At 41.9% G+C, this 27,072-nt stretch overlaps 1 protein-coding gene across 2 annotated transcripts in view; it reads right to left on the reverse strand.

Moving 5' to 3' along the window:
• Window positions 1–1,747: 1,747 nt before the first annotated feature.
• XRCC4 (X-ray repair cross complementing 4) overlaps window positions 1,748–27,072 on the reverse strand; it is a 389,606-nt gene continuing 364,281 nt past the window's right edge. For both annotated transcript variants that reach the window (XM_088457922.1, XM_088457921.1), the window contains exon 8: window positions 1,748–2,105. In XM_088457922.1, the coding sequence (XP_088314048.1) occupies window positions 1,994–2,105 (112 nt within the window). In that variant the 3' untranslated portion in view covers window positions 1,748–1,993. The remainder of the gene's footprint in view (window positions 2,106–27,072) is intronic.

Genomic DNA, 27,072 nt, shown 5'->3' on the forward strand with positions numbered 1-27,072 from the left:
ATAGGAAAATGTGTTACAAGCGAGGGGCATGGCTCACACCCACTACAGCCTCTGGTGAACAGCCTCAAAGTGCACATTTTTGCCCCCCAGCATAATCACATTTTTCTCTCTCTTTTGAATGTTGTCAGTAGCAAAGATTATCAGTTACTTTATATCAATTAGTAACAGAGTATAACTGGCTCCAAATGTGTTAACAGGACAGTATTTGTATAACATACAGAGTGTGACTTTGGGGGTTAATATAAGTTTTAATCTGTGTGGCAAAGGAAGATTTAGTCAAGGCATTGCTAAGGATGATATGGGCAGCAGCACGGCATCAGCCTATTGTGTAAATGGGGGATTTGCCAGCAACATGAGGAAGGACAATGGAAGGAGTCTGCAGCCTGAAATTCAGCAGGGGAGGAGTAAAGGAATAGCAGGGAGATGATTGACAGCTGGTGTGAGACAAAGAAATAGCTGTATACTGGAACATGCGGGACTGCATACAGCTAGATAGGCAATAGAGCCAGTCTGCTTGCCAGATAGGTGAAATGCCAACAGGATTGATTATTACTTATGCCCGGCACTGGTGAGATAGGCAGTCTGTAGCCATAGCTGTGTCTGCTTCTGCATGCTAATTGCGCAGCTGATTTTATTCTTAGTGAGATGCCCACATGAAAAGTGCAAATCTATCTCAGTGCATATTTAGGCACTTTATCGTTGCACCATCGGAAGCATGCACCAGCTATCTGGACATAGCGTTATTGCGTCATTAGACCCAGCTGTTGTCAGCGGTACGCCCACATCTGGCTCACCACCCCATTACCTCCCGTCCAAATTTGTTTTGCGTCTCCCTGCTGTAACCATCATGACGCACACGCATCACGGCTCAGGCGCATTCACAGACTAAAAACATTGGCCAACTGCATGTGGCATTGACACTATGCCCACCCCAGAATCATGGCCACAGACTCATCAGAATTTGATTCCACTACAAAAGATGTCTAAGTCCAATGTGAATAATCTGCAAAACAATGGTCCTGATTCAGAGCCACTCGTAAGCGGCAGCTCGTTCGCTCCGAGCGATGTTTGCCCAACTGCGCATGCGTACGGATCGTTATACGCATGCGCGTACCAGTCAGTGCGGCCGAAATTCATGTGCTCGCAAAATAGCGAATGCCTGCTAATTTGAGTGACAGGATGAGGCGTATGCGGGTGGTAACAGGGGAAGGTGCTTGAAAACGGGGAGTGGAGATCCGATCGCAGGCGTGCTTAAAGGTCAAAATGGGCGTTTTATGGGTGTACATATTTAAAACAGCAGCGTCATTGACCACGTCACTGGGTTTTTTTTTTAGCCAGAACTGCTCGCAAAATTGTGGTAGCAAAAAGCAACCACAAGAATAGCGAGCAGCTCATACCCTGTTCGATGTACTCGATTAATCTAATAAATAGCGGACATGAAGTAGGATGCGAGCGACCAGGGGGCGTAGTTTCCCAAAAAACGACCGCAAGTTTTGTTCGCTCGTTCAGACATAGAGGCGTGAACAGACCGCAAACAGCGAACGGTTCATTTGAATATCCACCACTATTTTCAGGACGAGCGAGCGCTAATTGCGTGCGGCTCTGAATCAGGCCCCATATTCTCCCTCTGTCATTGCCAAATATACCCTACAGTACTTCTGCAACAGGTCTTTACATATTGTTCATGTTGTTACTTTAAAATACTACAGTACTTAAGGGAGGATGTAAAAAAAAAAGTCAACAAGCATTATACATTTATTTTATATTTTTCTGGAAAAGTTTGAATCCATGTTAAAAAGAATCATACATTTACACTAATGTTAGAAAAATATCTAAGCATTTAAAAAACTGCAAAAATAATGAGATCACTGTAACCCTGCATCCTACAGCCTGTGTCTGGGAGAAGTGGTCCATTTGTAGAAACGTTACACATATATCACAAAATTATTTCCCCAGATCTGTTTGTTTAAGCAGGAGTGGATTAGGGGCTTAGCTAAATGTCACTGAAAAGGTCATCAGGATCTGGAGTGTTTTTTGATGTTGGTAAAGGCGTTTTCTCTGATGAAAGACCCTTGCCGGTTGTCTCTGAAGGGGCTGCTTTACTTCTGCAAGAATAAAAAAAAAAGACAATTTGTTACATTTTGTTCTTAATACATTTTGTATCATCAACTAATAGGACAGACCATTGTGAACGATATTTACAGCAAATAAGCATTTAAATAAGTTAAAATATGTGTCAAGTTTTTGTGGTTGCATTATATATAATACACATATGAAGAAGAGATCCAACAGGTGTAGAACCTGGAACCGTTCCTGCTGTCATGTGAGTATTTTCCTGGAGTTCCTTATTGTGGTGACACCAGCAACGGAGAGTGTGAGCTTGCTTCAGACTCAGTAGCCGTAAACTGCTACACTTTATAAAATATTATATATATATATATATATATATATATATATATATATATATATATAGGCATATGTCTCCACTAGGGAAGGCCATTGATAGTTAACATTGGTGGCGGAGATCTGATGGTTCTTCATCATTGATGGGGGCACAGAGCTTTGCCCTGCCCTATTGCCACTGTGCCAATAAGGACTGTACCTGAATGGCCAACCATGCCCCTCAGGAGTGATAGCCATCGATGGTGGAAATCATCAATGGCTCTCTATCAATGATTTCATGCCAATGACATTAAACACTGCTGGCACCATCAATGGTTAACCCAGAAGTTCCCAAACGCGGTCCTCAAATCACCCCAACACTTTAGGTTTTAGAGATATCCATGGTTGACCACAGGTGACCTCAGCCAATTCAATTTAACCACCTGTGCTCAAACATGGAACTGAACTGTTGGGGAGCCTTGAGGACCGCGTGTGAGAACCTCTGGGTTAACCATTTGATGGTCATCGCTAATCTCCGCAAGGGAATGAGGAAATGGGTTAGAATATACATTCTTTGTGGGATAGTAACTTTACTGAGAACAAAATACTTCATAAATTGCATTACACAAAACATACACCAGTGTCTGTAATTAAAGATTAATGACAAACCCCCCACTGTACTTTAGGACCAAATTGCCAACTTGTAAACCTTGACAAATCACTTTGATACAATTTAGAGTCTGATTCTGTGTCGGGCTCAATGCTGATATTTGCACATATATCAATGTTTTTCAACTGAGCCAGTGTCTAAGTAACTAATATGTCACACAGCACATGCGCCCCAGAGTTGCAGTAGTGATTGAGATGCAGTGTCTCGGAAATGTACTGGAGATGCACTGTCTTACTGGCATGTTATGGGAGTGTCGCAGGCATGTCACCTAACTCGGGCGCTTATTCGCTTACATTAGAGGCCACACTCTGACGGACAATCTGCAGCCAGCATGGGACAGGTGCTACAATATTTTCGATGGTGTGTCCGATGGTAGCAACCACGGTCCTCGAGGAACACTAACAGTCCAGGTTTTAAGGATAGCCATACTTGAGCTCAAGTGATTTAATTAGTAGCTCAGTTATTTTGATTTAACTCTCTGTGTTAAGCATGGATAACACTAAAACCAGGACTGTTGGTGAGCCTAGAGGACCAAGGTTGGGAATCACTGATCTAAAGACACACCAAGAGAGACTGTTTCGTCTAAAGATGCACAAAGTGGGCTTCCCAGTCCCTGCACACTCAGATGCACACTTGCAGGGCTGTAATTAGAGGTGCAGGGTTCTGTGGGCAGCACTGTCGCTGCCCCACTGTCCCTTCATCAGGCTAGAGGGTACCTGGAATGGCACCTTGCAGCCAGAATCACTGCTGCGGTGCCACCTTTGGACGCTCCAGACACGGATACGGCAGCCTATACTACCCCCCAGAGCATCCTGAGGATGCTGTTCTCCCAGGCTCTGGTGGCCCAACCACCTGCGGCATGACATCATATGCCCGAGGGGCGTGACTGGCACCGGACACCGTAACTGGGTGTTGCACACTATTGTACACAAGGGGAAGGGCTATTACTAGTATTAGCATAAAGTCTCACACGTAACTACAGCAAAAGACGCTACAGCGGTCGCAGCAGCCTCTTAGAGTGTTACACCACTGGTCAAGAAATTGTCTGATAAAGTTTATGTCAAAGTTGTGCTGAATATTAAAAAAATAAAACCATTAAACAATATATCCATAATTAATAAACTACTGGAAATTGAGGAATGAAACTTAGCATGAAATACTATAACATAAATGCTAAAAAAGTCAGACCTGGACGAGGCAGACTCAGTTAGCTAGCGGCACTCTGGGCAGATACTAATAGATTAAATGAAAATGATAAATCACAGAGCACTTAAAAGCTCAAATAGGTTTTGGCACTTGTATGCTTCTAATCTGCTTTTAATCTACTCCTTGGCCAATTTGGAACTCGTTTCTGGAAGTGAACTGAAATCTATCTCTTGGAGACAAGCAGCTTACCAAAACATGCAGAAAATCTGGCTGCTGTAAGTAGATGTTTAGACATATATCCCTAAATAAAAATACTGGCCGTTTCTTACCAGTCAGCCTCTCCACAGTGCAGAATAATTAGACCAAATTAAAAAAAAAAAAAAAACAGAAACATGTTATTTAGGCTTTGCAGCCTATCATTAAAGGCTTGATGCATTAAACCCACATCAATTTTATTTAATTTGCTGAGGGTTGCAGGATCTTCCCGTAATATGGTCAACAGCTTCTGATGATAGTATTATGTGAGAAGTCAGAAGTTAAAGAGTCACAAGTGCAGCAAGGGTATTCCAACACACTTTCACAAGGCAGGATGATGCAGCTAAGGTGTGTAGTCAGGAAGCCGGTAGTCGAAATGCTGACCACCGGCTTCCTGACTGTGAAATCCCGGCATGGGACTAAAGATAGGCATCTAAATACCGACGCCTATCATCAGCCTCACGCTGAAATCCCGACGCCCGGCATACCGAACTTAGGTAAGCCGGGCGTCGGAACCTGTTAGCCGTGGGGGAGGGGGTTTAGTTTAAGGAACTCCCGGGGGGATTTAGGGTGAGGCACCCCCCCGGGAGGGTTAGGATAAGGCTAGTGAAATGGGAGGTTAGGGTCAGGCACCCCCAGGGGGAGGTTAGGGTTAGGCACCCCCCCGAGAGGGTTAGGTTTAGGGTGCGGAGAGGGGGGGTATGTTTAGGCACCCCTGGGGGAAGGTTATGGTTACGCACTAGGGGGTAGGTTAGGGTTAGGCACCCCTAAGGGAGGGTTAGGGGGGGGGAGGGGGGAGAGGGGAGGGTTAGGATACTTACCAGGCGCTGTCGGGATCTTCATCTGCCGGACTTCCGGCATCGGTATTTCATCCGCCGGGCTTAGGTAGCTCAGTGGGCAGCACATGCAACACCAGTGGCATATCTATGATGGGTATAGGATCTGCGATGCTCACAGGACACTGCACCATACTTGCCTACTCTCCCAGAATATCCAGGAGCATCCCAAATCTCAGGTGGCTCTACCGGATGCCCAGAAGAGAAGTCAAATCTCCCAGAGCACAGCCCATGGCAGTCCAGTGCCTGCCCTTTTCCCAAGTGAACTGGGGGGTCCAGGCAATCAATGCTGCGATTTGAGCTGAATTTTATCATGGCCCCACCCCCTCTTTACAATGATAACTGCAGCACTGTATAGTAAGGGCAAGGCCAGGTAAAATATGGCTTGACTAGTCGTGGGCACAATTTACCAGTTTGTGGGTTTTATGCTCAGAATCCTGACAGGGGCTCGGTAAGTATATTGACCCTTCCCCCCTTCACCTCCTAACCCTTCCTCTCTGCATCCTAACCCTAACCCCCCTCGCTGCCTAACCCTAATCCTCCCTCCTTGGTGCTTAAACCTAACCCTCCCCCTTAGTTCCTAACCCTAACCGCCCCCCCGGGGGTGGTGCCTATATTATTATTATCATCATTTATTTATATGGCGCCACAAGTATTCTGCAGCACCTTACAATGTACATAAACAAAAAATTGACCAGTGACTTACAGTACAATACAATGCAGGACAAGGACATGGGTAATATACATTGCTACATTAGCTACCATAACACCCACATAAGCAGCAGAGCATAAGCAACCAAGTGTTAGGTGCCCTAGTAGGGAGTAAGAATTAGATGAAAGTAATGTAACGAGCAGCACAAAAGGGTAGAGGGCCCTGCTTGTAAGAGTTTACATTCTAAAAGGGAGGGGCAGACAAACAGGTGTGACACAGATGGGGTAGACGAGGAGAAAGGAACATGTAGCAGCAGGTTAGGATGAGAGCTGGAAGGCATTAATTCAGTAGTGTGTCTTGAGAGCCCATTTGAATAATTGTAGAGAGGTGGAGAGTCTGATGGGCAGAGGGAGAGAGTTCCAAAGGTGGGGAGCAGCACGGGCAAAATCTTGGAGGCAGGAGTCGAGGAAGTTATCAGTTGGCATGAAAAGCAGCGTACATTTGTTGAACGAAGAGGGCGGACAGGAGAGTGAAGGGAGATGAGATCAGAAATGTAAATGGGAGATGAAAGGATGAGGTCTTTGTAAGCGAGCGGGAGAACCTTGAATTGGGTTCTGAAAGGGAAGGGGAGCCAGTGGAGGGCTTGTAGGAGAGGGGAGACAGATTTAGAGCATTTGGAGAGGAAGATAAGCCATGCAGCAGCATTGAGGACAGACTGGAGAGGAGAAAGATGGGATTTGAGGAGGCCAGATAGGAGGTTACAGTAATCCAATCTGGAGATGACCAGTGAGTGTATGAGGGTTTTTAGTAGCATCCTGGGTGAGATAGGGTCTGATTTTGGAAATAGTTTTGAGATGGAAACTACAGGACTGCGAGAGGTTCTGGATATGTGTTTTGAAGGAGAGGAATGAGTCAAGGATAACTCTAAGACAGACTAAACCTAACCCCCCCCAGTGCCCGCATCCCAGCCCTCCCGCCCTACAGCCTAACCCTACCACCCCCCCGTACTTACATTGGCATTGGCATCTCAAGTGGTGTTGGGGTTTCGGCACCGTTATTCTGGCTGCAGGTCTGGATTTCCGGCTTCGGGATTTTGCCTGCCGGCATCCCGACTGCCTCCCCAATCTAACAAGGTAGCCTAATTTTTTTAGTGAGATACACAACCCATTATGATGCCCAGAATACTAAGAGGATTACATTCTAATGGGTAAACGTACCGTCCAGATGAGAATGAATAAAGCATCTACTACGGCTGGTGGGGGGGACACTGCCAAAGTATAATCTCCCTATTTACAGGAGGACAACTACTGTACCAATAGGTCAAGTGTGTGTTTAAAAATTATTTAAAAAAAAGTAAAAATTGCACTAATGTAAAAAGGTGAAAACAAATAAACAACTACTATAGGGGCATATTTATTAAGCACATCTTGCAGAAAATCTTTTAAAAATGTCAGTTTAACTGTATTCATTAACATATACCCCTGATGTATTCAGAGAGCACCACAGCTGTGATATCTGCTGCAATCCCTCTGTTGTCACTAGTCAGAGCAGTCATCGGGTTTCGCTAGCCATGAGAGTTCTGCTGGGTCCAAACCCAGAAGAAAGGTAAGCAATCACTTTTTAGACTTCACAGGGATAGACTCCTATTGGAGCCAGTGTCCCTAAAATACTTTCTTAAAACATAGCACGGAAAAATAAATTCATATTACTTATTTGGGGCTTGATAAATATGCCCCCTGGAATGCTACAAGTACAGTGGCAGTTCATAGAGCATGGTTTGACATCATCAAAGTAGATAATTATGTTCTTATTTATCAGCAATTCACCTACTACTAGTTGAATAAAATAATATATGTGGATTTCCCTGTAACATACTAAACACCACAAATACCACAATACACATTTAAATGCTGGCAATGGTAGCCCATCTCGCACCCATCGCCCAGCGAGCCGAATCTCCTTATTTGCACAAAAGTGCGCACTACCCTATAAGGTGGCAAAAACATTTGTGCAAGATCCCGCTGCCATAAAGCGCAGATTCAGCCATGCGAATGGATTCCCTTACTGTAAATAAACATATGCAGGCCTGTCCTGGATTATAGGGACAGATAACAGAAGATGTAAATATGTAGGGGAATTAGGCTGTAGCATTATTCTGCCTTTAGTTTACATCACGGCTGACTCTGAAGACCTGTGTATTTTAAAACATAAATTAAAGCCCTTAATTTAAGTTTGTTGGAAATCTTTAATTACAGTATCACCTGAACAGATATGGCTGGTGATGATATTCATGTAGTAACAATTATTATTTTCAGTTCTCATACTCAGATTTAGGAGATGAAACACTCTCACATTTGTAAGGTCAGGAGACAGCATGAGCATATACAAATATAATTAAAAAGACTTCACAGTTACATAAAGTAATTCAGGTACTATAATTAACAATATTTCTATTTTAATTGCTGGAAGTGTCCAGATGATGACATATGTCTCACTGGTGTCCAATATATTAATTACTGTCTGTGGTGGTAGGTACCAGGAGGTGTAACATATCATATGGATGATGGGCGTTATACTGTACACCTGATCACGACGTAAGTCAGGTGGCAAAGAGACAATAGAGTCTGAAGTTATAGCTACCCAAGTTTCTTTGAAATGCGCTTTAGGTAACGTTGGCTGCCTTAGTAAATCTAGACACAGCAAAGCAGCAGAGCAGACTTTACTACTAATAGATATGTATAACTGAAAGCTGAAAATAAGCCTGAAGGTGTTTAAACCCAATGAGAAGAAGTGACCATTCTGTGTGAAGTAATTGATACATAAGTTTGAGGTTTTGGGTGACTGGTGGCATTAGGGACTATTTCTGCTGGGGGAGGCTTTTGGGGTGGGTATTAGAGTTGTCATCAGGCCTCTTTGTTACTGAATTCTTCCCCCATCCTTAGTTAGTTTAGATTTGGTTTGGTGTATGGGTGCATTTGTCTGCTATTTGGGACGGCAGTTGTTAGTTACTATATTTTTATTAGTTTTGGGTGTGCCCTCCTTTAGTTTGTCTGTGTTGATGATGGCTACATGGTTTAGCAACACCACCCTACCGGGTGGGTTCACCATAAATTGCTCTAAAAAAGGTTTGTTCCACAGTGAATGGATGTGAATAAGTTGTTCTGAAGTTTGTTTAATTAGATGTTCTTTGCTTCAACTTCATACTTATATCTTGGTAAGGTAAATGGTTTATTTTAAACTGAACAAGTAGGTAATAGTGAGTCATTGGCTGTTTATCGCGTTTCTAGCAAATATGTTCTAGCTGTACGATTTGGATCATTTTCCTGCTGGAATGTAAATATTTTCCTAAGTACTAAGTTTCGCGCAGACTGCAGGATCTATTCCTCCAACATTTGCCTATATCTCGCTCTGTCCATTTTTCCCACTAGTTTACTTAGTTCCCATGTACCTGAGGATACATTCAGGTAGGATAAGTATTAAACAAAAGACTTTCGGTGTTTTTTTTTTCGTATTTATATTACAGAATAGTGGTATGGAGGTAAAAATGATTCTAAGATATAAGAAAATATAATGAGAAACATGCCAAAAGCAGGAGGTGGTAACTATTTATAGCCCTGTATTTCACTACAGGAATGAAGGTGAAAAAACCTTAGAATGGAATTTTGTGGTCTTGAGTACAATGTTTGACAAATTTGACTTCAATGGTTGTATTATAGTTTTGACAAGTGAAGCAAGCAAAGGTCAGATAGCCCTAAGGAAACGTACAGCTGGAAAAGGAAGGTCAATCCACCAACAGGGCTTTTTAAGACACTGCTCAGTAATAACTATGTGAATGACCATTTACACCTCATTATTGGAGTGCTGCTGGTCCTTGTTATTATGTATGCAGATAAGCTGTGATTACAGTACCAGTTACATTAGTTTGTGACTAATAATAATATGTAATCATTGCTTTCTAAAAAAAATATAATAATTTAGTGAAGAGATTGGAAAGCACTAGGAAACTAATATACCAACTAAACGCTTTGTTAATAACTATAATAACATAATTTTCTCTTACAGGACTTAATAGAGCTACTGTATTAGTACATTAATGTTGCCCAAACAATTCTGATCAGACTTGCCACAATCTGTGCGTCTGTTCCATGTTACAGGGTAAATCCCAAAAATGGGAAATGTGGAGCATAAAACGTTAGTAAAATGTTCTCAGCTATACAAATCCAGTCCAGTCCAGGTTTTGCAGTGTGCTGGGGTTCCCAACCAAACAATCCGCACCACCTGTGAGCTGGTCTTAAGGCTTTGCTGGAAGCAGAGCACAGTGCTCCTGGTGCCGGATAAGCTGGCCAGGCGATAGGCTGGGACTTGTGGTTAGCATTAGGGTGGCAGGACCTGGAAGCTCCACAGATTTTGTGCATGCTGTCTGTAAGCCAGAATGACAAACCTGGTTCTGTTACTGCTTCATCTTGTATGATGTTTGTGACCTGCGGTAATACCAAACTTGATGCTTGTTGTGCAGTGGCTGCTAGGCTGAAGTGAAAAAACTGCTGGACATGATTCTTCCCGCCTTGTGAAATTTGGTGGCCCGTATGAGGAGCACACTTGCCGGACACAGTCTGCTCGGTGAGGACCTGCCAACGAATACAGCACCAGAGACCCAGAGGAGCTGTGACGGTGATCACCCTGCAAACTAAATTTGCGACCACCTACAAATATTTCCTCATGACATAACATATTTACCCCTTATTCACATTATGCCACACAGTAGAGCCCCTTCTACACATTATGCCACACAATAGTACCCCTTATACAAATTACATTATGCCAAACAGTAGTGCCCCCTATTCACCATATGCCACACAGTAGTGCCCCTTATACAGGGGTGTATCTATAATGGGTACAGGGTGTTCAGTGCTCATGGGCCCCTGGGTCCAGGTGGCTCCACACAGCACAACCCTGCATCCTCACTTTATAATACTTACCTTTCCGATGTCCCACAAGGTGCTACACAAAACGCTTGGAAAATGGCTGTCACGGCCATTTTCCCGGTGCTCTGTGCATGTGCAATAGGTCACAGACTACTGCCTGGAGTCTACTGAGGCTGTAAATGCGCGGTGGCCACCAGAGAGAGGAGGGGGCCCCGGACGGGGAGTGAACATGGGCCTGATCCTCTCTTAATATGCCCCTGCCCAGTATGCAACACAGTAAAGCCCCTTATACACATTATGCCACACAGTAGAGCCCCTTACACACATTATGCCACACAGTAGAGACCCATATCCAGATAATGTCACACAGTAGAGCACCTTATATACATTATGCCACACAGTAGAGACCCTTATACACATTAAGGGGTCTATTTACTAAGCAGTGTTAGGAGACAGAGTGAAAAGTGATAAGGTGCCAGCCAATCAGCTCCCAACTGTCATTTTTCAAACACAGCCTGTGAGATGGGAGTTAGGAGCTGATTGGCTGGCACCTTATCACTTTTCACTCTGTCTCCTAACACGGCTTAGTAAATAGACTCCTATGCCACATAGTAGAGCCCTTAGAGACATTATGCCAAACAGTAGTAACCCTTATACCACAGTAGTATCCCTTAAACAGATTATGCACACAGTATTACCCCTTAATCACATTATGCCACACAGTAGTACACCTTATACACATTATGCCACACAGTAGTACCCATACTCAATGGCCCAAATGTAATAGGGTACGAGTTTAGAAAATGTGAGAGTTTAGCTGCAAACTCTCACACTATTACATTGGTCAAGTTTTATCTTCAAAATGGGAAAACATTTGGGTGAGAGTTTTTTGAGTCTAAAAAACATGCGAGTTTGCATGTTCTCGGACTCTTACATTGAACGAGTTTAAAAAGTGTGAGAAAACTCTCACATTTTTTATACTCTCACCCTATTACATTTGGCCCATTATGTCACAAAGTAGAGCCCCTTATTCACCTTATGCCACTCAGTAATACTCCTTATACATATTATGCCACATAGAGCACCTTATTCACATTACGCTGCCTCCATACTGAAGGCTCCGCTCGGCGGCGTCTTACATCAGATGCCGCAAGCGGATGGAGCTATGATGTTTCTAATTGGCTGCTTCTAATTGGCTGCTGGTTTGTAAGTACCTGCTTGCCCCGACGCTTATTAAAATAGTGATCAAGGCAGCAGCTGGTGTCAGGCCAGGATGGTGCCTCTCCAGCCCGGCGCCAGCCCTGCATGCACACACACACACACATACATAAAGTCAGTTACATACCATGGGCTGAGAGGAGACTGGCTGCGACTGTGTGAGGACTCAGGAAGCTGCTATATCTAAACATGCACAACAACTATCCCTGGACATTTTGTTGATCAGAGCTCTCTGTAGCTGCAGCTCCACAATTGCAGTCTTTGCTGAAACAGAGACACAGCTATCTCCATCTCTAAAAAAAATTTTTCAGTCCATTAGGGGGGTTTCTAGGTGCTGGGAGGGATGGGCCATCAGGGGGGTTCTGAGAGGCATGGCACAGATGGGACAGCTTATGGCATATATATATAAGTCACAAACATATAAAATTACTCTGCCATTATTCTGATTCATACCTCATCTTGGTGGACCTGCCTTCTATCAGGCCATGGGTGACACCCCCTTGCTCTATATCAAAGGTCATTTTTTAAATTATTATAATCGGTGATCGTAATCCTGAGTTGGAAATGACAGAACAGGTATTGTGGAGGTGCAAGTACTGCCCATCATACCTGCAATATAGTTTTCCCCAGGCATATCAATAATTTTTAAATTTTTGACAGCAATTATTAATGCTACCGATTTGCAGTTGCTGTTTTTCTGCATAGGGAACTTTACAATACTGTCCTTATGGCTTCAAATTCTGCTGATGCTTAAAATGCATCTACAAAGTAAATAAAACAATCTACTGCAGCTTGAAAACATGTTATGTTGAATAAAACAAAATGTATGTATCCCTTTGTGACTACAGCTGTATGTACCGAAAATTATAGCTGAAATTAGACCCTTTAGTAAGACTGCCTAAGCATTCATTGTCACACCCAAGCAGTTCCCCTGAAAATATTGTTACGTTCAACATGTTTTTTGCAAGCTTGCCAAGGAGAATGTACTGAAGAGCTGGGAACTGTCCTTAGTGTCACATCAAAAAAGTGTTTTTGCATTAAACAGCTATTTTTGTGGTAATGGTAGCGATTGCTTGTCACTGCATAGTGTTCATGTCACAGTATTAAATACCATTATTCCTAAGTACTTGCCAAGTGAGAGCAAAGCGTGAGCAAAGCAAACCCACAACAAGCAAACCCATAACAAAACAATTCTGTGTTCGAGATGTATATGCATTTCATGCAAATTGGGGAGTTTTCCCATAATTTCAGTTGAGGATAACTTGTCCCTGGCTCAGAGAAGGATGTTTGGCTTCAAGGCAGCCCCCCAAAAAATAATCTAGAACAGAACTATAAAAATAGAAGTTGAAATAAAAAGTAGAAAAATTTAAACTTACCTGCTCTACGCCAATTCGGTGCAGGGCCCCTCTTATTGGCTGATCTACTGTAGATTCCACCAATTAGAGGACCCAGATGAGGCTAGTTTGCGATAGTAAAGTCTACCATGAGCTATTGATGCAGCTTTGCAATCATAGACACCATAGTGTTATTAATTCCTTGGGGTACAGATGTGGTTTGATGTGCACTGCATCCACGTTACATCTTTTAGACAGGATGACGGCAAAGTCAGCAGCAAATCAGACGTCTGCTAATATTGAGCAATATACTAAACAGAAGGTGTTAACATCTCTTTAATTTGATGACATGCATGATATGGATTACATGTCACATTTAGACAAACAGAAATACGTATATTATTAGAGTATAAAAACAAACCACCCTGAAAACATTTATAGCTGCTAAATAAAACCATTGATGAGCTTGTGAGAACTTCTGAAGTCAGAATTAGCTGTGATTGATTGATAAAGTATGTGATCATGGGTACGTGTCAGAGGCGTAAATGGCATATGTGAATTTGACAAATGAGGCAGAAATGTTTAGTCTCAAGAACATTTTCTTGTTTAAAAAAAAAAAAGGAATAAAAAGGAGAAATAGAACAGCTTCATGGATATCTGCCAAGCACTAGCAACAGAGTGAGTGACATAATATATTCCTTATACTCACTCATAGGAACAGGATACGTGACACTCACTCTGCAAAACCACCTGGACGCTGGGTGGCAGCGGATATATAATGCATAGCAACCAATCCTACATACAATTGGTAAATTATAACAACACTATCTTATTCTGGCTCTCCGTGTGCCAATTATGATTTTATGGTCAGTAAAATGAAAATCAAATTTGGCCAATTGTTTGTAAGTAACAACATATTTACTGAATGGAAAGTATGAGTTGTCTCTCAGCGTATTCTCTAACATAGGCTACAGAGGGAACATGTGTCTGTACATGCTTACAGAGAAAGGGCCTAATGTTACATCTGCACTAGAAGCGTTATTAGGCCAGAGCAGATGTCAATCACAATCCAACTACCACTGTACACATTGAAAACAGATGCCACTAATGTAAAATATCCCAGAGTGTTATATAGATGAATATATAATTACACATCAGATTTTTCTATTAGAAAACAGGAGAAATGATTTAAGGTCCATCTGTTTGTTTGTAATTTTTTGGGAGCTGTTTGAGAATTACTTTAAAAATGGTCATTCTCCAAAAAATACAGAGAGGGTTTTTTTAATCTAATGGAAACACAGAATCATAGGAGGAAAGCTCTCCAGTCTGTGTCATGAAGCAACTCACTGATGAATCAGCTACAGAGGAAGATAGCATGAACCTCTATTATCTAGTGTGATGCAAGATTCTGCTTGATGATTACACCCCATAGCATGTCATGACATCAGCTCTTGCGTCTGAGCTGTCTGCAGTAAAGGACAATGTAAACTGAAATACTAATGATGACATAGTTCAGAGATTAATCTTATTTACTAAGTAATACAGAAGCAGTCCCCGTTACAGCAGTATTGTAGTTTGCTGCTAAAGTTTTGGGTGAGATTCATTAAAATACTACACAATACAAAAATATATTTGGCTACAGTGCAGTGTTACCATGGCTTAACCTTACTGGGATTCTCTGCTACAATCCCCTTTCTTACAAAAGTTAGCCAATACCCTCCCCTACAACATTCCCATACACATACATGGAAAATTATAGAAGAGGAGGAGCAATGAAAACAATGCTGTCTGTTTGATCCTTTCGATCGGATTACAGCAGCAACTCGACTGGGCATGGACTCCACAAGCTCTCTGATAGTGTACACCATGGGTCCTGATTTATGGACCACAATTCCCTAATATTCGCCATTGGTGGAACCCTGCCATTGGTGGAACCCTGCCATTGATAGAACATTTAACAGCATCCCACATGTGTTCAATTGGGTTCAAATTTAGCAAACAAGGGGGCCAACTCATGATGCCAAGCTCAGAGGAATGCTCCTTCAGCCATAGTCTGGTGGCTACGGACCTGTGTGGTAAGTGCATTGTTCTGCTGAAAGAGCCCACTCCCATCTGAGTGAACAGTCCTCCACAAGCATATTCATCCATCTGCCCAAAACAGTTGGAATGACTCCTCAGACCAGGCTACACATTTCCGGTCACCTTGCATCCAAAAGGCGGTGTTCACAAGTCCAGGCAATGCACAGAGCCTTGTGCCATGGGTTTAACAATGGGACCCAAATAGGTCATCGGCTCCTATACCTCACAGAAGAAACAGAATGTTGCACTTTCTGAGGGCTGATGTAACGCGTGACCCCAACATTGGTTGTTGATATTATCTGTGGCAATGTCACACGCTGGTGAGATGTTACAATGCATGCCAGACGTCGCTGCCCATAATCGTCCACAGTTTTTCGTTGTCCGAGCGATGTCTCACCCTGGATGTCTTCAGTGTTATATAATCGTGATACACCCTTGAAAAAGTTGTACGTGATTGACCCATTTCTCTTGCACCTACTACCAAGTCTCATTTAAGGTCAATTAAATCGTGATATGCTGCTATATCCAATGCAAATTATATGGCAATGGATTGCAGAGATATCTGCCTATATATAGCACTTGAAATGCGGAAGAAACCATTTGATGCAGGTGTGTGGTGTCATGTACTGAGAATGGAAGTGGCTGTTTCAGTGTTCCTGGCACGAGTGTTATATTTTAACATTGCCCTTTACCTCTAGACTGTAGTTCCCTTTCTACCCTTTATCTTATGTGTGACCTCCAGCTTCAACCTCATATGTATTGCTTTTGTTTTTGTGTGTGTGATTGCTACTTTTGTTTTCTGTAAAGGGCCTACTCATTTTTAGGGGCTTGATATGACCGCCTAACATTCAGCAACTTCTGAAAACTTTGCTCCTGAGAATCAACGCCATCTTCAGATGGCATTGATTCCCGGTTTCCCATACCTTCCAATGGGAAGGTTGATCAGGGATTGTAAAGAGGGATCCAAGTAGATCCCTCCGCCGCCTCTGAACAGCGTATCCTTTTACTGTGCACAGTCGGCTGGCTCCGGAGGGGTAAGTAACATCGCTACTGTACTTCTGTGGCAGTGTTACTGATTGTGTGGATAGCTGCTTTTTCAGAGCGGCTCGCCCCGACCCGGAGCAATAAATATATTGCTCTGGTACTTAAGTATCCGCTGATGCAACTGGCGGTGAGTTGGATACTTAATTATTCGGGCCGTTCCCTTAGGCACAATATTGCTCATAATATATACAGCACAAACCATACCTCAGCTACTCCCCCATGCAGTAACATGACACAGAATCATCTCTAGCTGGATGACAAATGTTATCTCCAACTTTCCTCATTAAAAAAACAAATAAAATACATAATTACAACAAATAACTAAATATGCTAAAACAAAATGTGCTAAACACAACAAATTCAAATTCTCATATGTTTTACATTATTTCTCAAAATACTTCACATCAATTAAAAGGAATAATACAAACTCGTAACCTAAGTTGATCATAGAAATCATTGATACCTTCTAATATCCTTATGTAGAGCCTGATTCAGAGATGTATGCTGTACGCAAAAATATGCAAATATCGCAGACGCCGGGAGATGTATTTAGATGCCAATCTGCGGCTTTGCACATCCAAGCATCTGCGTGCAAAGACGCAGTATAGGTCACAGATTATTCGATTATCGCAGTTCTGAGTAATCCTATGGCTACGCAGAATGTTCACAGGAACGAAGACGCTGGAGACCTTTTTATTGCATAAGGGATCGCAGCCGCAGGCCGTGTCACGCCCCAAAATTGGTCGCCACACACCTGCGTTTTTACCGCCACTCTCCATTACCTCCCACAAACACTCCCTGACTAGCAATCACACTGCGAGTTACTATGGTAATGTACCTGGGCACATGCGCGTACATCCCGTAATCAGGCTTTAGCAGTAAAAGCATTAAACAATATATACTGATTTCAGGAATTGTAAAGCTATCTGTTCATCAAAATACAAAGTGTATTACATGGTCTATAGAATATAAAATAATGTAGTCCACTTTCCCTCCACAGTATTTTATAATATGTAGTTCGCTGTACAAAATCATTAAATATATATGGTCAAATCAGAAGTTTGTTAACAACTGATAAAAACATCTTCAGACATTACGTATCCAGGAACATCTGTGCGAATGGGGAAACGTACTTAAGCCAAATAAAATGGATTTCAATATTCAAGTTGTGGACAACATTTTTCATATGGCCTCTCCTTGATGGCTGTTCTGACTTGGTTAAGTGAAATGTAAGCGGACATCACTTCAGCAGTTAAGTGTTCTTTTCTGTTGTAGACTTGGGAAAAATTAAACCAATGAATCTTTAATTGATTTGTTTTCTTTGTAAGCTTGAATAACAACTGTGTTAATATAATCAGGTCACATGTACTTTTACTTCTCGTGAAACAAATACATTGCAAGAAGCTGTATGGGAAATTAATAGGTAACTAATACTCTGATGACAGAAACACTTTAAAATGAAACTTAAAGTTGCTTTTTTAAAAAAAAATTTGAAGAAAAAAATTCAGCAGAATCGAATTACCATGAGAATACATAATGGTGTAAGGTATCAGTGCAAAATCCCAGCCCACGTGTGCTAGGGAGGGAATGTTGCTGACCCACTTAGTACAACTGGCATCGGCGCAGATCACTGGTCTTAGCAGCCTATGGCAAAGCAGGGTCATGCTTTTGTATGAGTTTATTTAATTGGCTTGGGCTGTAGGCCAAAAACTCTTTGTTTCCGGTCTTACCACGTTCCCTTCCCTTTGAGCAAGTTGGTTTGGTGGCTTAGGGGTAAATTTACTAAAGTGAGAGTTTTTAGTAGTGAGTTTTAGAAGAGATGTTGCCCATAGCAACCAATCTGATTCTACTTAACATTTAACTAGCACCTTCTAGAAGTAATAGCTAGAATCTGATTGAGTGATTGCTATGGGCAACATCTCTTCTAAAACTCACTACTAAAAACTCTCACTTTAGTAAATTTACCCTTTAGTGTTGGCTATTTTGCGACAGGAAAGAACGCCAGGTCACCAGTCCGGGTGCAATTATTTAGCTTAGGTGCGCTCCCTTCTTTGACTGGTAGTTGGCTGTACCATCCTAACGGGGGCGTGTCATCACCCAAAAGGGTGGATAGTCAAGTTGGAAGGTGAGTGGGTACCTTTATTGTTTATAAGGGTTTTATAGTTGTGTGTGCACCTTGGGCGGTATCTGCCAGCAAATAACGATGTTGGTTGTGATTGGGCTTTGTAGATGAGGCTGATTTTAGAAGTCCTTTCTTTGCCACTATATTTCCCTTTAATAAATATATATTTCATTTTTATTAATGGCTAACAGTTTTTTTTGGCAACTGTACATCTCAGTGTCTTTGGAAAAACTGACCAGAGGTGGTGAGTTGAAGACGTGATCTAATAACCAGATCTGCGCATGTGTGGACAACTGTAAGCCGATTTCTGGCCATAGCATAAAACATTACTTCATCTACATATGTACATGGACTGCAACACACTAAAATATAGATAAAAATATGCCATAGCCCACAGGACTGTGGTCTGCCATTGTTCTGGGACCAAAGTGTCAGAGTAACAATGTTTCCAAAAAGATGTGGTATGAGCACCCTGCCTAGGGATCGACTGTAGAGGTTTTTCACCATGTTCCTTTCTGCCTAAATTTCTCTCTGCCTGCCACTGATGCTCATCTAATAAACTAAATACAGAGGGATCATTATGGGGAGCGTGGTGGTAGAATATATCGATTTGGTAAAATAATTCTGGTTACAAATTTTTTTGTGCAGGGATGCAACCCTCATACATAGACAACAGAAACTGATGGTATCGATAAAACCATTCCCAGCAAAGCAATTGTGTAATATTTTGGCACCATATAAAGGGTAATCATAAAAATAATCTAGAATGCTTTATACAAAACATGCTAAAAGTACCCAGTTCCACTTCCTAGGGATATGGATACAAATTGTTTACTTTGCAAAACGCAAAGAGGTACGGTTAGCAAGAGGACAACAAATAATAGTATATAAATTATAGTAAATTATATAAACACTATTAAATCCTGTATTCAAAGTTTGCCAACTGTGAACCCAGAGATCTAAGCTTGCGAAGTAACATTCAATTAATTCTAGGTTTGGGATTTTATTGCTGCTGTCTCTCCATAATAAAATTAATTTCCAGTCATCAGAGCAGAACAAATACAGTACATATGTATTATTATGCCCATACCGCTTAGCCTACCCAGCTGTTAATACTTTTCTCTCTTTTGAACCGTGCTTCACGTCTGAGACTTATAACAGAACACAGCCGTGTTGCCACACTTTATGGTGATACTGAAGTAACATCCCCATAAACACGCAGAATAGCAAATAGGAAGCACATGATCCAGAATCAATCTTCCTATTTATTACCTTGTGCTTCATATTTTTATTTTATTACAGAGTTCTTGTGAATTACTTTTATTGTCATTTATACTGTGGTTGTTATTTCCCCAGTGTGCTATCATGGTCCAGTAGTAGAGACATCAGCAATTGAACATAAAACATTTTTTTATTTTATTTAAAGTGAATAATCAAGTACATAGTGAAATGCCTAGACTCTTGCATGTGCAGTACATTTCCAACTAGTTCATAAACAGAAAAATACTGCATATATCATATAGCTCGCCCCGAAGTTTGAGGTTGTGACATGTCATAACCAAGTAAAAATGCGCATTTTGTTGCATCTTATACTTACGCTTTGAGAGATGGAATAGGGGAGGAAAGTGACAGCCAGCCCATAGAGTGTGAGCAGGGCCCTCTTACCTCTTTATTCCTCTGTTATTATTACCCAGTCTTGTTTTATTACTGTTTTGTTCCCAATTGTAAAACGCAGTATAATATGCTGGCACTATATAAGTAACTCTTAATAGTAATATTTAAAGTGTAGGCTGAGTACAGTAGTCGAATGTTCATGTAACTGTTACTGGACATATTACTATTATTACCAGTTATTTATATAGCGCACACATATTCTGCAGCGCTTTACAGAGAGAATATTCGGCCATTCACATCAGTCCCTGCCCCAGTGGAGCTTACAATCTATATTGCCTACCACATGCTCACACATATACACACTAGGGTTAATTTGTGTTGGGACCCAATTAACCTACCAGTATATTTTTGGAGTGTGGGAGGAAACCGGAGTACCCGGAGGAAACCTATGCAAACACAGGGAGAATATACAAATTCCACACAGTTAGGGCCGGAGTGGGAATCGAACCCATGACCTCAGTGCTGTGAGGAAGTAATGCTAACCATTACACCATCTGTGCTGCCCTACACACATATATACCTGTTAGGAGACGATGCAGTCAATATCACAGTAAAGGGGATGCTGGCACTGAGAATACCGGTGCCGGCATCCCAACACCTGTCAGAAGCCCGGCGCCGGCATCCCGAAGGTAAGTAGAGGGGTTAGGTGGGAGTTAGGGTTAGGCACTAGGGGGAGGGGGGGAGGGTTAAGTTTAGGGTGCAGGGAGGGGGGTTAGGTTTAGGTACTGAGGGTGAGTATAGGATTAGGCACTGGGGAGGGAGGGGTAGGAGTAGGAGAAGGGTTAGGATATCTACCGACAGGTGTCGGTATCCTAACCCTGTCGGGATGCTGGCACTGGGATTTTGACTGCCGGGATCCTGTACCCAACCCTGTTAGGAGACATATTTCTTGTGAGCGCTGGATCGGCAGCAATTTGTCAACTTTTACTTATGTTAACTTTGGCAGTATATAGCCTATATGCTACAATGGTGTTAGATAAAAGGACCAAGCTCCAGAATGCGAGGCACTCTGGAGCTTGGCAAATTCACAATTTTAACACCCCCATAGAAACCTATGGGGGCTGCTTTTGCAATCAAAAATGGTGGATCACAGCAGATACAGTATCTCCGTACATACATTTAGAGGATCCTTACAAATTTCTTGGTATCCGCAGATATTTTTGATAAATATGTCCCTAAGAGTGCAAATACATCCAAATCTATATATTATAATTATGGAGATTGATTTGTTTAATAGAGAATGCAAACTCTAAATTGTAATAAAAAAACATTATTCCATCATTAATTGAAATATGCCACGTGTGGTGTAATCTTTAAACCAATTCTCTTTTCTCGAGTGGAGCAAAGGTCAAGTCAGTGTTGACACTGAAGCTAGACAAACCTGGCACTAGTCCTTTAAAACACACTAGATCTGGCTCCTGACGATTAACTCAGGCTCCTAAAAAGGTCACACCCTCTGACTTGGCAGGAATTTAAAAAATAACTGAGGGTACTCTTTAGAGAGGAAGAGGAGGATTTACGTGTTATAGTACATTTTAATGTAAGTATAAAAAAAAAGGAAATGATTAAAAAAAAGAAAACTATGAAAAGTACTTGTCTATTCAGATGAAGCAGGCTTTAGACAAACCTGTTCCATATCCACTTAGTAACTCCAGCTTGGCACAATATGGTGTATTTCCTTCACGCCATCATATGCCAGGACACCTCATTTGCTGGAAATACCATGTAACATCTGTACTTTAATCTGGGAGATTGGATTTCATTGCTACCGTATGTCCTATCTTCAAATATCATTCTATGTGGATTGGAGGAATTTTGCTAAAACAGCAAATTGATTTCATTAGGACATTGTGTATCCCAGTAGAGAAAGCTAAAATAATATTAATAATAATAATAAGAAGAAGCAACTTTCCCTCTGCTATTGCAGGGATATTCGGTTGTGGCCCTCAAAAGCTATATTTTTCCTGAAAAGCTCCACTGACACTCACTGAATGATCCCGAAAGGAAGCAGAGGCTTATGGGAAAGTGAGTGAAGCTACAGCATGAAGTGTGCAAGGTTGAATGGATTTAGGGTGTTTTGTGTGAGATGGGGAGCACCTAGCACACAGAGGACATTGATTATATTATCATTTGTGTCTTGGTGAATGTTAGTAAGTATGGGCCCAGTTATAATAGAAATATAGACCTCAACATGCTAATGCGATGAGATCACGGTTTAATTTTAACCAAATCCCGCTGGAGCTCGCATGCTCTCCCGGATATTACAGTAGGTAAAACAATGCTTATTTTTAATCGAATTAACCACATGCCTAAAGAAATCGGACCTTTAACTAGGCTTCTCCGTCACCGCCCCGCTGACTAAGCAGAACAGTTACTTGAAGGTTCACATGTCTTAGATGAGTAACATGTTAATTATTACCATCCTGAGGAGACACAGGAATATTGTATCTCTCATATGCCAGAGTTGGCAGACACCTTCCTACAGGGGTGGAACTAGGCATTTAAAGGCCCCATAGCAAAAGTATGTAAGGGCCCCTATGTACCACCCAATGGTGAAAAATGTATACAACACATGTATCTTTGACAAGAAATATGGGCCCCCCTAAGCTCTGGGCCCCACAGCCTCTGCACCCCTTGCACCTATGGTAGTTACGCCCATGCCTGCCAACATTTAGGTTTTATATTCCATTCAGGTAATATTGAATTCTGCAACTCTCCTCCCCGCTAACAAAATGAGAATTATGAATAAAATACATTGTGTGCATTTTATTGCTTTACATTCTTTCTGAAAACCAGATGGTTACTTTATGTCTCTGATGACCTTAGCACAATGCATTCTATCTTCCTACATATTTACTCCATCCCTGCAGGTGGAGAGGAAAAGGTTTCTTTTTTTTTTTTCTTTCTAGTCTATATACTTATATGGTTGTCAGCTTTATGTTTGCAGCGGTGTTGGCACACATTATTATATAATACTCCCTGGTATTAAACATATTGCTTGCTATATTATTTATACGACGTATGCTAGACAAGTTTTATCTATGTACATGAGCAGGCTAGGGAAGCTGTGTCTGTCTGTCTGTACTCTCTCCCAACACAGCCACACTGAGAATCAACTCTGACTCGTCCCCATAGTGAAGCCTTCATTGTGGCCTGATTTATTGTGAGAGGACTTTCATACATGATTGTGCAATTTCTAGAAAAGTAATTCTGCAGTTATGATTTATAGGCGAGTACTCATACATGCTAATGTGTAGGGAGCAAACGTGTAGGGGTGGCTACAAACTATCAACATTTCTTTTTTTAATGCCACTGGTTTTTCAATCTGATTACTTGATTGCGATGATTGACACCTTCCCTTGCTCCTGTTCAGATGGTATTAACTGATTTTTCACCAATGTTATCCGATTACAGTCTCAGCGGTGGTGCTTTATTACACACGCACAAGTTAGATTTATCACCTGGGCATGCGCACCACTGATCTACTAATGGCTCAAACCATCTAATAGTTTGCATACGATGGATAGATACCATGGTTTGCAATGAAATGATGGTTAAAAATTTTCAGCCAGTCAAGGACGCCCGTCAGATGGCCATCACCCTATAGCAGTGTGGAGAAGGAGGATAGTTACAAATGAAAGACAGAGAGCGAGAGCCCCACAAATGCTGTCTCTGGCCTGTCTGCCAGCTCTCACAGAACCAATTGTGGATTTGTTTGGCAAAATAAGAAGTGGGCATGTTATTATGGACTGATTGGCCTATGGGCTCCATCGCTGCTGTAGGGGTAAGCTAAGCATATATTTTTAAGGTTTCTTTTGTTTTATTGGCAACGCAAAGTAACCTGAAAGTAGCACTGCTATCAGTCTGTGTGCAAACAAGGTGACAAAAACATGTATGGAAAAAAACAAATCCAAAAAATATTTGTCAACCACAATATTATGGGGAAAATTAGGCATTTTAATGAGGGGGTGTACCAAATGTGACCATTTTTTTGCTTCCATTAAAAAAAAATAAGTTGTTCTCTGCATAAGTGGCCACAAAAAGGCTGTAACGAGGGGTGTACAACATACTTGCCTAACCTCCTGGAATGGGTGGGAGGCTTCCAAAAATCGTGTGGTGCTCTGGACCACCCAGAAAAGTATGCAAGTCTTTTGGAGGCTGGAGCCACCCAGCCGCGGCCGCCCACTTCCCAGGGGGAGGAGTACTGTGATGATTCCATCGCATTGTAATGCCCCCCGACCTTCCCATCTCTGCTGAACCATGCCCCTTGCAGTTCCAAATGCTGTCCCCCAAAGGTCAGCAAGTATGGTGGGCAACTGATGCTGCCAACCAGGAGCTAAGAGCTGCTCCGATGACACCCTTTTCCAGCTTGTGGGGTGCCTGGAGAGGCTTGGCACTACACAGAAAGGCACAGGGTATGTCCTTAGAACGTGTCCAATCCCCATCTTCCTGCTCCCTCTTGCTTGCTCTTTGATGTAATGTGTTTCTGGGGTAGAGGTGCCGTCCCCAGGCACATATGCTCCCTGCTACAGAACTGGTCCCAATAAATCATTTTTGGTATACATTAATTAATGTGATTAAGCTTAAAAAATTGCTATGACCTTTTGAAGATATATCACAATAAGCCAATCTATTTTAAATCTAAAATAAGTAATTATGTATAAAAACAGATCGACCTGTAGCACCTACAGAACATGAAAGTAAACACATATAATTATCATTAATATTTCATACATTAATAGCATAGTACTATAGCGGGAAATATATTATGTGACAACTATTACAGACAATAAAAACTGAATGAAATGTTCTGGTAAAAAAAAAAAAAAATATTGCTGTTATTTTCATTAGTTGCTGAAATATATCCATCATTAGAAGGATGACATCAAAATGTAAAGATTCATTCTGGCTGTTCATTTGTAATTTATATCATACCTCTAGCTACAGGTTGTTAAATGGCTTAGCATTTTATTGCAAATGAATGCATTTACACTATTATGTCTTGCAAAATAACAGTTACACAAGCAACTTTGAAAGCTAATATACATTTTGAAAATCCCTTAAGATACATTTAACAAGATTTTACACATGGCACACTCCAGGAAATATAATGGGAACCATTACATAATCCTACAGAGCAAACGCATGGTAGCACATATACATTAAAAGTAATGAGCTTCCAAGAACCTTGCACACTGTAAGTGCCTCCTATCATTACATTCAGCTTCACCCATCATTTTTATTACTGAACCCATCTCTGGAGTTGATAAAGCAGCAATGCTTGTTCCAATGCGGACAACCATTTCATTATGGCATGGGCTAACAAAGACAAATATACATTAAGAAACACATTTGTGTTTTAATATGATTACACTGATCAACACTCATTTTATTGCCAATCATATTAGAGCGACTTTGGGATAACTTTGTGGCGCTGATTCAGAATATGACATTGGTTTAGCTAGTATGGCTCGAATTTTGAGATACATTGACACACAAAATACAATAGACAACTGTCAGCTGACTGCTGGCTGGGTAGCCGATCACTCATATATAAGGAGGGGGAATATTCTAGAATGATCGCAGATTGAACACATAGAATATTCTTGTGTCTCACCTTCTAGAATGTTCCGATAGATTCCCATATGCCCGCGCTATGGCTAAGTTCACTATTACTTGAGGCTATCCATTATCTGGAGAACTGGAGCCAATTAAAAAAAAAATACTTTAATTTTTGAATTCAGCAACCCCAAAAATATGAGATATGGTAAGAACTTACCTTTGTTATCTCTATTTCTACGAAGTCCATAGGGTTCCACAGGATAGCTTGGGGTATAGGTGTGACGTCAGTCATCGGGCACCATAGAGTTAAGCTTTCAGCCTCCCAGGATGCACTAGGGTCCCCCTCCTATACCCCGCCCCCGAGCCAAGGCACCTCAGTTAGTTACCAAGCCATAGGCCAGAGGAGGAGAAGGAAGAGAGAGAAAGAAGATCTGGATACACACAGGAATCACACTCTCACCAGAGGGAGACGGGAAAACCGGTGACCAGACCAAAGCCCATCTGCAGCACAGGTGCGACAGGGCGGGAGTCCTGTGGAACCCTATGGACTTCGTACAAATAGAGATAACAAAGGTAAGTTCTTACCATATCTCATATTTTCTACTTCAGGGTCCATAGGGTATCCACAGGATACCTTGGGGATGTCCCAAAACAGTATCCTTTAAGGGTGGGGACGCTCCTGTGCTGAAAGGAGAATCCGCCGCCCGAAGGAAGCATCCTGAGAGGCGAAGGTGTCAAACCTGTAATACCTCACGAAGGTATGGACAGAGGACCACATAGCAGCCTTGCAGATCTGGACTGCAGAGGCACCACGTCGAGCTGCCCACAAAGGACCCACAGACCTAGTGGAATGAGCCTTCAAAGAAGGAGGAACCGGCAGACCTTCATGAAGATAAGCTTCAGAAATAGCCATACGGATCCAGGCTGCCAAAGTTTGCTTTGAAGCAGGCCAACCCTTTTTATGGAAGCCATAGAGGACAAACAAGGCGTCCGACTTCCTAAACGAAGAAGTGTGGTCAACATAAGTCCTTAAGGCCCGCACAACATCCAAAGTGGCCTCACCCACTGAAAGACCAGGTGAGTTAAAGGCCGGAACAACTATTTCCTCGTTAACATGAAACTGGGAAACAACTTTGGGAAGAAATTCAGGCAGAGTGCGGAGCACTGCCCTGT

Source organism: Taudactylus pleione, unplaced genomic scaffold (assembly GCF_031769625.1).
Source record: "Taudactylus pleione unplaced genomic scaffold, aTauple2 ptg000792l, whole genome shotgun sequence".
Lineage (NCBI taxonomy): Eukaryota > Metazoa > Chordata > Amphibia > Anura > Myobatrachidae > Taudactylus > Taudactylus pleione.